Source organism: Mesitornis unicolor, unplaced genomic scaffold, assembly GCF_000695765.1.
Source record: "Mesitornis unicolor isolate BGI_N332 unplaced genomic scaffold, ASM69576v1 scaffold16430, whole genome shotgun sequence".
Lineage (NCBI taxonomy): Eukaryota > Metazoa > Chordata > Aves > Mesitornithiformes > Mesitornithidae > Mesitornis > Mesitornis unicolor.
The window spans coordinates 23,855-37,394 of record NW_010157802.1 but is presented as its reverse complement, the minus strand read 5'-3'; the positions used below and the strand labels follow the sequence as shown (position 1 = coordinate 37,394).

At 48.8% G+C, this 13,540-nt stretch overlaps 1 protein-coding gene across 1 annotated transcript; it reads left to right on the top strand.

Moving 5' to 3' along the window:
• Window positions 1–1,585: 1,585 nt before the first annotated feature.
• TRADD (TNFRSF1A-associated via death domain) lies at window positions 1,586–7,506 on the top strand (the record flags this gene model as incomplete). The annotated part of the gene is made up of 4 exons (XM_010181548.1): window positions 1,586–1,743; window positions 4,059–4,336; window positions 5,832–6,021; window positions 7,199–7,506. Coding segments are annotated over 4 exons (934 nt in total), but the record flags the coding sequence as incomplete, so codon positions are not given.
• Window positions 7,507–13,540: the final 6,034 nt, after the last annotated feature.

The following is a 13,540-nucleotide window of genomic DNA, read 5'->3' as shown; positions in this document are numbered from 1 at the left end:
CCCCCCGGTGCTGCCCCGCTCGCAGGGCGGTGGTACCGCGGCGTTCACGGGGCGGGTCAGTAACCGCCGGCATTGGAGCTGGTAGGGAGACCCGGGCACCGGGGACGACGTGTCCCTACTCCCCCTCCCGTTAGTCTTTTACGGGAATTAAGCAGCAGCAGGCTGACGTGTGCCAAAAGTCGGCAAAAAAGGCAGTAACGCTGATTGCATACGCTACTTAGTGCCCGAGGTTGGTTTTTCTAAAGCCTCCCCCCCAACTGCTGCTGCTCAAACCAGCGGGGAGGGGTCCCCATGGCCCAGTGGGGATGGGGCAGTGAAAACTGGCCTGCTGGGGTAGCGCTGCAGAGGGACAACAGCAATGGGCTCCTTACCTGAGTTTTTGCAAGCCTGGAGTAATTTCCATGCTCCTCAGTGTTGCCGAGTTGAACCAAGAGCCTGGTCTGTGCAGGGAAGGGGCGCAGGGGCAGCGGGGTCCACGCTGCAGCGATGGGAGCAGGATGAGGCAGGGGTCTTGTACTTGAAGTGGCTCTGGGCTGGTAGGGAGCTCTCAGGCATTTTCACTTCAAAAGAGAAATTGTTCCATGGGTTACATCTTTCAAATGTTTAATGACTGTGGTTTTCTAAGGTGTTTTCTCAGATTCTGTTACCCTCCTTCTGTGAGACATTAGGAGATGGGTGCCCAGATCCCAACCTTCCCAGTGTTTTGAGGCTCAGAGCAGACCTGGACTTTGCAGCAGCAGCGCTGCAGGCCTGTGTGACATGGGAGTCCACTTGTTCCTGCATCCCACAGACACTCCTTGAACTCCTGAAGTTCAGTGTGAATTTTATGATTTGCTGGTTATTTCTTGTATTTTCTGAGCAAGCAAAAGGCTCCCATGCTGGGCACAGTTCAAGGTTTCAGTAAGTAAACAGGGTGGGCCGTACATCCCAGTGCCCTGTCTGACGTGATGCAAGGGATGGAAATGGTTCCCAGCCCTGGTCTGTCCATGGGAGGTCATCCTCCTTGGTCTGGCAGCCCTTAGTGACAGAAGACCTTCACACCCACAATCTAAAGACATCTGAAGAGAGTTAAACAGCAGTTAAACTGTCAGGCCAGTGCTTGGCAGCCAAGGGAAGTCTGATGAGGTTGAGCAACAAGGCAGAAACAGGAAGGAAGGGATGCCTATGGGGAAGGAGCTGATGGTAGAGTTTCAGTCTGTGTAAATGTGCCAGAACCAGGACTGCTGGGTGCTCCCTGGAGCTCCCCAGTTCTGCATCTTGGATGGGCAGTCAGAGACACGAGGACTGAAACTCTTTGCTTCAGAGTCTCTTTGGACTATAAAAATGAATGGACTCCAGTGGAAAATGAATGCAAAGCTTTACGAGCTGCCAAGTCTTTGGGATACCATGTCCCACAGTGCTGTTGTACAGAATAACAGTCAACTCCTTAAAGTTTACACTTGCTTTAACATCACCACCTCCTCTAGGAAACAAAGGTAAATCCCCTGAATCTTATCATGGTTGCTCTTAGCGGTTGCTGTAAGCGCTCACCCAACGTCGGGCCATTTTCCCTATGGTCTCTCAGCTCACTTGTGTGATTTTGTAGGGTGCTGAAGATGGAGGGGGCAGGTGGCTCCCCTCCTTGGATCGGCAGCGCTTACCTCTTCCTCCAGTCCACATGCAAGGCTATCGTCCTGCCGTCTCTCTACGAAAGCTCCCAGAAGAAACCCAGTGTGTTCAAGGCGCTGAAGCTGGCATTAGCAGGTACCCATCCTCTCTGATACCTTGGCACGCTGTCTCATCTCTTCATGCAGCGCCATGCTTTGCTTTAATCTCACTCTCACGGGTAAGGAAAGCTGGTGCTCGGTGTGTTCAGGTAAGACAGTAAAGTGGAGCAAGTTCAGCAGAGGTCCACTGAGGTGGTTGAGGGCTGGAGCACTTGCCCTGAGCAGAGGCATAAATAAGGACAAACATTTTCCCGTGAGGAGAGTCAAGCAGTTGTCCAGAGAGACTGTGTATTCTCCATCCTTGGGGGTTTTCAGAACAAGACTGGATAAAACCCTGAGCCACTTGGACTGACCTCAGAGCTGACCCTGCTTTGCATGGGAGGTTGGGCTGGAGACTTCCTGGGCTTCCTTCCAACGTGAACTATCCCATGAGCTGTCCTGCTTTATCAATGTTTGTTTAAACCTATTTAAGGGGGGGAAAGACTGCAATTGCTATGAAAGAAAATATCATTTCTTTGTGCCACCACAGAAACATGGTTTCTGCTTTGGGAAGCCAATTTTTAAAATTACTGATAGCCAGTATAAGTTATTTTCTGGCACAATTAGAGGCGTGATTACATTGGCTTTAGCTGTACATGATCCTATTTACACCAGAAAAAGACTTGAGATGCAAATGGCCATACAACTACGTTTCTCTCTTTAACCTCGCATCAAGCTGACTGCAGAATAGTAATTTGCAGAGTTTATCATATTAACCTAGAATGACTCTCATGGTGTTCCTTACCTGTCATGCAGCTCAGCCTATATTGTTTAACGGGGCTCATGTAACTCTCCTATAATTTCTTCTGGCAATTGCCAGCTAGTTTAGCCAGTACAGACCTGCTCATCTTGCAGCTCCATCCAAAGATGTGAAGCCTAACACAGTGGTCCAGTTAAGCTCGATTTATGGCTACTTTGTGTCACTGGAATATGAATCTGCTCACACATTTCAAGGAAAGCCCACAGACCTGCTAAATCCTACCATGCTCATTCAGGCCTAGAAAGGGCATGAAATGTGAAGGTGTCTGAAGTTGCATGAAGAAATGCACGCAAAGTCCTCTCTTTTGAGGTATCCTTACAGCTGTCTTTTACGCTGTTCATAAAGGTTTCCACGTCTGTACAGCTTTTCCCTCCCCAGCCCTCTTACGCTGTTATGGGAGCTTTTGTTTAACTCTTGGCAAAAAAAAAACAAACAGCATGATGAAAGTCATAAAAAGACATTTCTAATCAGTAGCAGTGAATTCAAAAGCCATTTCTTGGGGCCTAGCTCCATGTCCCAGTAACACACCTGGTCCAAACTAAACTTTCTGATGCAACCAGGACTCTCAACCCTGTAAAGCCACCGTTAGATCTCACACTTTTAAATGCCAGCTCACTTGCCCCAGCTAACGTGGAGCACACGAGTCTGCTTTGCCTTGGGACCCTCCTCCAAGCATGTTTAAATAATGCCACGACATGTGGTTTAGAAATACCTGATGTAGTGTCAGTCTGAGCTGGCACCTCCGTACGCTGTGCAGCCGCAGGCCAAGAGGTTAATTTGGGTCTGGAAGCAGTACAGCCAGCCTCCCACAGGCCTCTGCTGCAAAAAAACCCCACAAAAACACTTGCTTTAAACTGTCATGATCAGCACATAAAGTCCCTGCAGAGACAAGGTCAACGTGCACAGCTAATCAAAATGAAATCTGCTGGGAGAAGGAGGAATGAAGGCCTGACCAATTTCTGTTGTCCACGCCGCTCGTGCTCCCCCTGCACTAATGTTAGGGAGTGCATCCCTGGCTCCTCCTCACTTAGATTTTACTGTGAATTAATTCTCTGTGCAAAAAGAGCTTAACAAGTCAAGGCCTATCTCAAACAGCCTAAATTCCTGTGGCTGGATCTGTCATTCACCATTTTTGAGATGTGTTGAAGGCTCAGAGCCAGCCAAAAGTTACCTTTAGGCATGGGATAGAAAGGAAATGGTGAGTCTTTTTCCAGGACCTTCATCACTGCATAAAACTCCAGTGCTACCTGTTAGCATAACCACTTCTGTCCTGGAAATGGAACCTCAAATGTGAAATCTCCCCTAATAAACAGTGTTGGGATAATTACCTGGGCTTCAGTTGGATACCGTACTTCACGGGGAGCGATGATGGCAGGGCAGCCAAAACTTAATCCTCTCCTCTTGGTTTTACATACAGGTTTTTTGTGCCAGAGGACTTTATCACAGAAGAGAATTCAAAAGCTGCTCCATTGCAGGCTTGGTGGTGGATGGGAGTGGGTCTGGGTTGTCTGTCTCATGCCTGGATAGTGACTCTGCTCACTTCTCCCTGCCAGACTCCACCGGCAGCATGAACGGTGTGGACATGCTCAAAGTGCACTGCAGCCACCCGCACCTCATCGTCCAGCTCAAGTTCTGCAAGCAGGAGAACTGCCGCCGGTTCCTGCAGAGTTACCGGGAAGGAGCGCTCCAGAGGTCTCTGCAGAACAACCTCCAGCTCTCCTTGTCCATGACCACGGTGCCTCTTGAAATGGAGCTGAAGGCTGGCAATGAGCACCTGGACAACATGCTGAAGGATGAGGATCGCTGCCTGGAGTGCATCTACAGAGAAAAGGTGAATGGGAGAGGGAGAGGTGCCAGGCAGCAATGAGAAGGGGTAGGACGGGACTTGGGAAGTTGTATGCAAATCTGGCTCTGCTGCAGCGTGCTGGGTTGTTGACTTCTCCATCCTTCAGTTCTTAACTGTAATATGGAAAACCAGCTTCACCAGAGAAGAGCTGTGCACCTAAAACAGCCTACAGAAATTCTACTAACTCACTGTGGTTTCTGTGTATAACAGCATGGCTGTTACCACTACTAAGATGAGGAACCATAGAAGGTGCAGTTGAGAGCAGAAGCCAGCGTGCCTTGATACACCTGTGAGGCAGCAGAGAGCAGCAGCCATGTCTGGAACCATCACTGCTCAGCACCTTCCTCCCCCATCTCACATACCACCTCCTCTGAGGGTAGCAATGGTAACCACACCTAGAAATGAGTGTGAGTGCAAACACTCTGTGCATTATAAATAGCTGGTGACAGGGTGGGGACACACAGCATCTGCTGCCAGCAGGAGCAGGCTGCCCTTCTGAAGGCAAAGTCTCTCTTAGGGGTGATATCGAACGTCTAGCTCATCACACACTGGCAATAGCACTTTAATCCTGGTAGCGAGAACAGTGTCATCTCACCACAAAACCAAGGCACTCGACATGATTACACTCATTGCCTTTCTCCTCTCCCACTTTTTTTTTTCCACCTGCAACTAGCAATGCTCTGCAGCTCTTGTTCTCTCTAGATGGTCCTGAGAAATAGGTAGTCACCGTCTACTTGGGAAGATTAGGAACAAGAGCATGGTTGCTTTTCTGCAAACACAGATAATGAAGTGCAGACCTTTCAGCCCTGGACCAAACATGTGATATCCCATACCCTGCCAGCTCTGCTTGCAGCTCCTTCCCTCTGCCGAAGTAGCTGACTGGATAAAAGAGGTGGGCTTATTCTCAGTTCCCCAAAACCGACTCAGTCTGACCTCTGCCCAGCAGTGCAACAGTCAGAAAGGTGACACTGTGGCACAGCCATCACTGGCTGTGATGGGGGGCAGGGATGGGTACCAGAGAGGATCCAGGAACAACAAAACTTAGGTAATGGAGGGGCAGACAGAGAGAAGTGGGGTAGCGGGAGCTGCCTCCTTTGGTGGCCATGAGCTGTTGGAGCAGGTCACCCTATCCCATGGCTCTGACCCTCATGTGGGGTAAGTCAGAGAAGCCACTCTGCCTGTGGTGCACCCTGATTCTTGCAGAGGGCTGCTGAAAATAAACACAGACTCGTAGCATTTTTGTGCAACTTGTAAGCACTCTCTGCTGCATGCGAGAAACCCAGGAGGGGGAGATTGCCTATTTTATATCACATTACAGATTCAAATTCACACATTTACAGCCAGAACACATTTGATCAGTTTACAGTTCAGGCTATAGCTCTCTCATTGCTCCTCTCTTGACACCATCATCTCAAGCTAAGCATCTGCAGCTTTGAAATGGTGACCCTGGCACAGATCACTGACGCCGTTTGCCTTACAGCCTGACCGCCTGCGGGACGAGGAAATCACAGAGCTGGAGGAAGGCCTCAGGAGCCTGATTGTTCACCAGAGCATCAACGATCCGCCTGACAAAGACGGCGCACCTATGAACCCTCCATCTCTACCTTCCCCTTCTCAAGGCAGCTCCCTTTCCTCACAAGTCACCTTCATCTTTCAGGGACAACGGTTTGGTGAGTAGCTAGAACTGACGCCACTGAGGTGTCTTCCTCGCCTCAAAGCCCAAACAGAAGGGCTAACTTGACTACATATTGGGGTCTACCTCAGATAAATCAAGGATTTTCCAGCATCCCATAAGGAAGGAATTACAGTAGTCCTAAGGTATTACCATACTGCTTCAGATCAGGCCTCAACCTGTTTTCTTTTCCGGCATGGCACAGAACCAGGTGCTTCAGAGGCTGTGTACCTTCCAGGTTCCTCCCATTTTAAGACTTCTTAATGCTGCAAGGAAGAACACAGAGTAGTTATCTTTTTTCCGCATCATTTTGGTTGAGGTGAGTTAATAGCTTAGGTTGGACCAGACTGGGAAGGTTACTATGGCCACCATCAGCCTTGCTCATCCAGGGTCCCTGCAGTGCACCCGCTGTCCCTGGGGGCTGTCCCCTGCAGAGAGCTCTCAGAGAGTCTCACGTAGCAATTTTAGCTTGAGATCAGCTAGATCATTTCTAAGTGTTCTTAAGCTGTGTATACAGTCTCCAGTGCTAACCAGCCAAGGAGAGAGCTCTTGACTGCATTTCAGTCTTTTGAGGATGCTTAGAGGAGGGAACAGAGGACTTGGGTCAGAAAAGCCTTGCCAAATTGCTTCTGAAAGGCTGAAAGAGATAAAGAGCATGTCCCATCAGGGAAAAAAAATAAGCTCCGGAAAACCACGGGTTGTCAGCAAGACAGAGAGCTCAGATGTGCCAAGGCAGAGGGCTGTGAGCAGGTCAGTGTGACACCACGTGCCACACTGCCACCCAAGGCAGCAGCACTGCCCTGGGGGATGACAGACTGTGCAGAGAGCAGGCAGGTCCAGCTCTTGCACAGAGAGCAGGGACACCCAAAGCAGTGAGGTTTACTCCAGCTGATTCTCCCCTCCCAGTGGTGCAGGAACGCTGTCAGAGCGTGCACACCCACGCACATGGCCCTTTCACTTTATCGCTCTTGCACTTCTGCTCCAAACTCAGTGCTGCCCTGGTGGTAAAACACCAGAGGGCAAGCAGAGCAGCTCCGCAGCACTTTAATAACGTGCTGGGGACACTGAACAGGCTCCCTGCTCCACAGAACGTTGAGCAAACCTCGGACTGGCCCAAGCTGCATCACATCAGCCGTGAAAGCTCTCTGTTTTACCTGCTCTCTGTCCCCTTTCAGCCAACAGACTGCTCACACGAGACGACCACCAGAAGTTTGCCAAGCTCGTGTCCAAGAAATGGAAGCAAGTGGGTCGCTCTTTGCAGAAGAGCTGCCGGGCCCTGCGTGATCCTGTCATTGATAACCTGGCCCTCGAATATGACCGAGAAGGACTCTATGAACAAGCCTATCAGCTGCTTCTCAGATTTATCGAGTCAGAGGGGAAGAATGCCACAATAGCACGGCTGATCGCAGCCCTGGAAGAAAATGGTCTCATCAGCTTGTCTGAAGAGCTCTTGGGCCTCCGTTTCACTGAGAACTTCTCCTAGAGCCCAAAGGGTAGCAGCGTTGCTAAGGGCTTTCTTGCTTTAGCTAGTGTATGAAACTGCTGTCAGTGTCTGGGAATGTAAAGTCCTGAAAATCACCGCAGGTGTCCATGTAGATAGGAATGCCCGGGGAGCAGCTCTGTGTTCACAGAAGCCAGCACGGACCTCTGATGTTCCTTATTTCATCCTGTTTCCAGAGGTCGACGTTACTTTACCATGAACTGGTGAGAGCGGCTTTCAGCCTGACTTCCTTCAGGTCTGAAATGTCACCGGGAAGCAGCTGGACAGTCAGAGAGCCCTAGAGGAGGGTGGGGAGAGGAGGAAAGCAAGGAGCAGCTCAGAGGATTTCTGTGGGAAGCAGACAGTGCCACTGCTTCTCAGGAGGTGGCCCAGGGCCATCACCTGGAGAGCTGCAATATATTTTTATTATATTGAAGATGTTTATGCCCTTAGGCATGACTTCAAGCAAAGACAGAGGGGAAATTAAGGAAAAGTCAATTTTATATTACTTTCCTTCTTTGTTCTTCAAACAAGGGACATCTGTGGCAAATGCATGTCCTGCCCTACCCTAGCATAGCTCCTTCCCACCTCTCGCCACCTGAAGGTTTCCCTTTTACCTGGGACAGTCTTAATCTTCCATGGAGCACAAGATTGCAACTGCAGAACACATTTCAGGCACTCAACAAGCAATATGGAGAAAGAGAAGTTCAGACAATGATTCCCAACTGCTGCCATGGTGGACAGTAACGTATTGACTGCATCTCGCTTCGCCCTTTGCACCAACCTGAGGGAGCCTGCGTCTGCAGAAGGCAGAACACAGCACTGGAAGGAAAATAAAGAGTGTCCCAGGCAGCAAGTAACCTGTGGTCACCTGTAAGGTGTCACAGCACCAGATACCACCCTGACCCCAGCCTGCAGAGCTGAGCCATCGCCTCTGCCTGCTGGTGCCTTCGCTCCCGGCTGAGTCCACCAGGGAGGACAGCTCACGCTGTCGTGTCTCACCAGCCTCAGGATTTCACAGAATCACAGAGCGTTAGGGATTGGAAGGGACCTCCAAAGCTCATCCAGTCCAATCCCCCTGCCGGAGCAGGAACACCCAGATGAGGTTGCACAGGAAGGCGTCCAGGCGGGTTTTGAATGTCTGCAGAGAAGGAGACTCCACAACCTCTCTGGGCAGCCTGGGCCAGGGCTCTGTCACCCTCACTGAGAAGAAGTTTCTTCTCAAATTTCAGTGGAACCTCCTGATTTGCACTGAGCCTTTCCCTGGTGGCATCGTCACTGTGTGACACTTGGGCATCAGCTGCTGTGCCTGGATTTACCTGTCCTGATTTTGAAGGTTAAAAATGGCTTGAAGGACGAAGCACCCAAACCCCAGGGCTGACTTGTGCTTCAGTTCTGGTGGGAGAAGCTGACTGTCTCCTGGTACAGCTGATGCACACTGCAACAGAGCAGAGTTTACACCTTTGCCCGTAACAAAGCAACAAGTTCCTAGCATGGCATGGGTCCTGTGAAGCACAACAGCAGCTTGATTACCACCTCTGACATACTCCCTGTATTTTCCTGATAGGTTTTTACTTACTGTTTTCCATTAATTCTATGCCCCTTCCCATCCATGGCAATAGCCAGTGGGCTATTTTTTTTTAAGTCCTAAGGTTACATACACAACATGGAAAGATCAGAGATGGGGAGAATATTTTCAAGGTGTGAATCTGTCTCTGTCTTCCCCATAGCTTCAAAGGAAGCAGGACTTCATGCAGGCACCTTCTCTACAAAGACTGTGGCCCCATGGCATTTTATTAAGCCATTTGATGTCAGTGCTGTTGCAGCCTCATCTCCCCCGTTCCCGCTCCATGTCCTACCCTCTCCCTTACAGTAATACCAGTGCTCTTCCCAAAAGGAAGCAGTTATCCCTCTGACAGTTTTGCTTTTGGGACTAGCACAGCAATGCTGATGTTAGTTAGTTTAGGCTGGTGTGGAACCAGACCTCAAAGTATTTCGCTTTCCTGCCAGATCCCAACTGGGGAACTCTGTTTGGCAGCAACCCACCTGGCAAATGGTATTGAAAAGACATAATAGAAACTTGAAAATTACTTTAACAGCAAGAGGGCTAGCTCTTGATTTTGCAAAAAGGATGTTTTAGAAGACAAAACCGTAAGCATAGCCTGCTGTCTTGTTTGTGTTGAGTATTCCTAAGCTCTCAGACTAGCTATTCATGTGCATTCAACTTTCACAGACATTTATAAGGCAGCCACTGAGTAGCGAGAGCTGCTGGCTTTTATAGCATCTGTTAATGCTCAGAATGAGAAAGCCTTATTATTCAGCATCTACTTCAAGTCCAAAAAATTTTGCTGCTATTACAGTATTACAGAGGACTAAACGTGAATGCTTTTTTTTTCCTTAATGCAAACCTTGTGCATTTTATTCCTCTGCCAGCAATCGGCGTATGTGTTTCCTTTTACTCACAGACTCCCTCTCAAAAGTGCCATGAAGTGCTGGAGCTCCTGGCAACCTTTCTGGAACATCATCATCATCATCATCATCAACAGCATTCACAGGTGCCTTCAGTGCAGAGACTTGAAGGAACAGGGTTTTCCAGTGCTACTCCATGGTGGAGCTGTCTTGAGCACATGGCGTGGTTTAGGACCGTAGCAGTGGCTGTTTCGTACCTGTTTTTCTGTGATCAGTCAGCAGCAGCAGCAGCAGCCAGACATTGGATGCAATGAAAGATTCAGGTCTCAAGCAGATTCCTTCCTGCTAAAAGAATATTTTTAGGGTTGTTTTTTTTTAGCATTATCTGGCAAAAGCACAGATAGAGGCAATTTTCACAGAAGCCTTTGAATGAAAGAGATCAATTGGATCACGAGTACACGGTGTCATTTACATGGATTTGGCATTTGGCTGGGGCCTGACTCTGAATTTAGCTCTGTTTTACCCTGATGGTTTTACAGCAGTTTTACACCGGTGCGCGAAGAGAAGGGATCTCACGTCACGTTGGGAAAGAAGCAGCACCCGCAAAGGAAAAAAACATAGCAGAGATTTGCTGAAGAAATTCGAAGCGTGTCTTTACCTCAGATAGTAATGCAATGAGGGGAACTGAAAGAAGAACCCAATGTTGGGGATGTTTGCTGATACACCAGAAATTCGGAGCTCTATGCCAGACCAAGGGCTATAATAAGCACTCCCGTGACTGCCTGGCTGTCGTGCTCTGGGATGAGGAGCACTGCATTCCCCATCATGCTTTATTCCTTGCCTGTGCAAAGTTAGTTGCACACACACTGCACCTACTCAGATACCAGACATGCAAGCAACGCTCCCTTACTATTTATACCAATTAGCTCATGTCTCATGTGTGAGATAAGCCATGGCAGTGGTGAATTTGGCCTTATCCTGTAACAGCTCTTCTCTATGTATTGAGATACGCCTTAAAAAATACCAAACAAAAAACCCCCCACCAAAACCATGATATTAAAAGCAAATAAGGATGCTAATCAGTTGCATATTAAAAAAATTATAATAGACAAAGTATAAAACCAACAGCAGAAATCAGGCCAAAACACGCTTACACAAAGGGATCCAAGAGGGCTTTTTTGTGGTAGAGGTTGTTTTTGTAGTTTTTAGCGCTGTTTCAGATTTGAAGGAGGCTCCTTTCAGTCTGCCAGAAAGAATAAAAGATGTGTCCAAAGGAGAATTTAAACGCTTTGTTTTGGCATAGCTGAGCTGCGGTGTTTGAACGGAGAGTAACAAAGAGGAGAGGGAAAGTTAACATGCTCACCAGATGCAGTTTGACGTGAGGCAGAAGTAAACTAGAGAGCATATCCCGATACAAAACGGTCATGAAGGAAAATGCCAAGCTGCCCTGGAGGGCAGAGCCAGTGCGAGGCCGACGTTAACCCTCTTAGGTGCTCGTTAAAAATACACCACGGATTAATTCGTCTGCTGAAGACGACGATCACCACCACAGCAGATGGGGAGGGCGCTCTCTTCCAGCAGCGTCAGCTCTCCCATGCCACAGCTGCTTGCAGTGGGCCAGTTTGTCGGGTGAAAACAGCACTTGACTCAAAAAGAAGGAAAGGGTTCAGCTTAAAAATCACAAGCCGGGCCTTAAAGAAATCAATATTTCCTTCCAGATTTTCTAAGCAAGTAAAATTGAAAATAAATGTCAATTAACAGCTTGCTCCCCAGTTTTCCATTTTCAGCTTCGACCCTGCTGCTGAAGAGGAGGATGTCTGGGTTATTTTTAATGCAAAAAATGGGGTGCTGGTGTCACAGCACTGCAGGGTACAGAGCTTTCTGAAAAAAACACGAGCCTTCAAGTGAAACAGTTTGCTGGAGTTTCATAGCTGGGAAGTCTCAGACCTGTATCCATTTCAAAATCTGGGGGAAGCTGAGGCAGAAAACGGAATATATGTGTCTAAATTGCAGGGTTTTCCTTACCTGTTAATTTGGACGTTCATTTCAAAAGCCACTTCAGCACTGAGAAGCCATCCTGCTGCCTGGGTCACCGCGTTGCCTCCCCACTTGGGTTTCCAAAGGTACCTCACAGCCACCTCCGAGACACCCTGGCAGCTGCCCACGGACCTTGAAAGCAGAAGAGAGCACGTAGCAGCACTGAGAAGCCTCGAATTCACTTCAAACTGCTGATTCAGCTTAACTGAAAAATCTGGTATAGCTGTAAACCTCTGGGATCGCACATGTTCAACCAAGGAGGTGCTAGAATAGGAGTCGAGAGGGATTCATCAGCCTAGCCCATGTATTGGAGTGTGTACGTGAAATTGGTGAGATGCACTGCTTTGCACCAGACCGGGGTCTGGCCGTTTGTCTTTTGTACTCAAGTGGTGAGGCAATTCAAGGCCTAGAGTCAAAAATTGTATTTTTTTCTTCTCTGAATTCAGTTTTAAAGTCACTGAGGGGATCTGGCCGTACGTCTTGCACTGAAATCTATAGATGTGTGGTTAAGTCCCTTAGTCATCAGTGGAAAAAATCCCTTGCTGACCTTCTAACTCCAAATTTCCATGATATTCAGCATCAGATCTGGATCAGCCATCAACAGCTGTGGACTGCAATGCCATGTATCCTCAGGTCTAGGACATTTAACTTCCAAGGAATTGTCTTTTATAGAAAAAAAGCACTGTGGTCTATTTTTTTCATAAATAAATATATCCTTTTGATGAAAAGCGCCTCGGCGACTGTCATTAAACGCTTAATGCAGCGGTAAGAAAGGGGTTTGCTGAAGTTCTGGCCACGTTGGCTACCACCAGCTCTCCGAGGAGCATCCAGCCAAAGTGTGTGGATGCGCAGCGGGGCCCTGCCCGGTGTCACACACCAGGGCTGGTGCCTCACCTGCAAGTTAACAGCTCCGATTCCAAGTCTAAACCAAGCAAAGCCACCGCCTTGGTTCAGTTTCCCATTACTGCTTTGAGGAGCCTTTTTCAGCAGACGTGGCCAGGAGGGGAGGTTTGTTCCAGAGCTGGCAGAGCTCCTTGTGTTTCTTCAGTGCCATTATATATCTGGGACTCCTCTGAGGCCACAGCACCGCTGTAATGCGGAGTGTCTCACTATTACCATAGAATCACTTGGGTTGGAAAAGACCTTTAAGATCATCAAGTCCAACCATTAACCTAGCGCTGCCAAGTGCACCCCTAAACCATGTCCCTAAGCACCAGATCTACACCTCCAGGGACGGTGACTCCACCACTGCCCTGGGCAGCCTGTTCCAACGCTTGACAGCAAAGAAATCATTCCTAATATCCAATCTAAACACCCCCGGCACAACTTGAGGCCATTCCCTCTTGTCCTATGGCTTGTTACGTGAGTGAACACACCAACGCCCAGCCAAGATGCTGTTGGCCACCTGGGCACACTGCTGGCTCATATTCAGCCGGCTGTTGACCAACATCCCCAGGTCATTTTCCACTGGGCAGCTCGTCCCCAGGTAGCATGGGGTTGTTGGGACCCAAGTGCAGGATCCTGGTCTTGAAACTCGTACAACTGCTTTAGGGTGTGGGCTGGCCGTAGAGGCAAGGACTGTTGCAGAGGC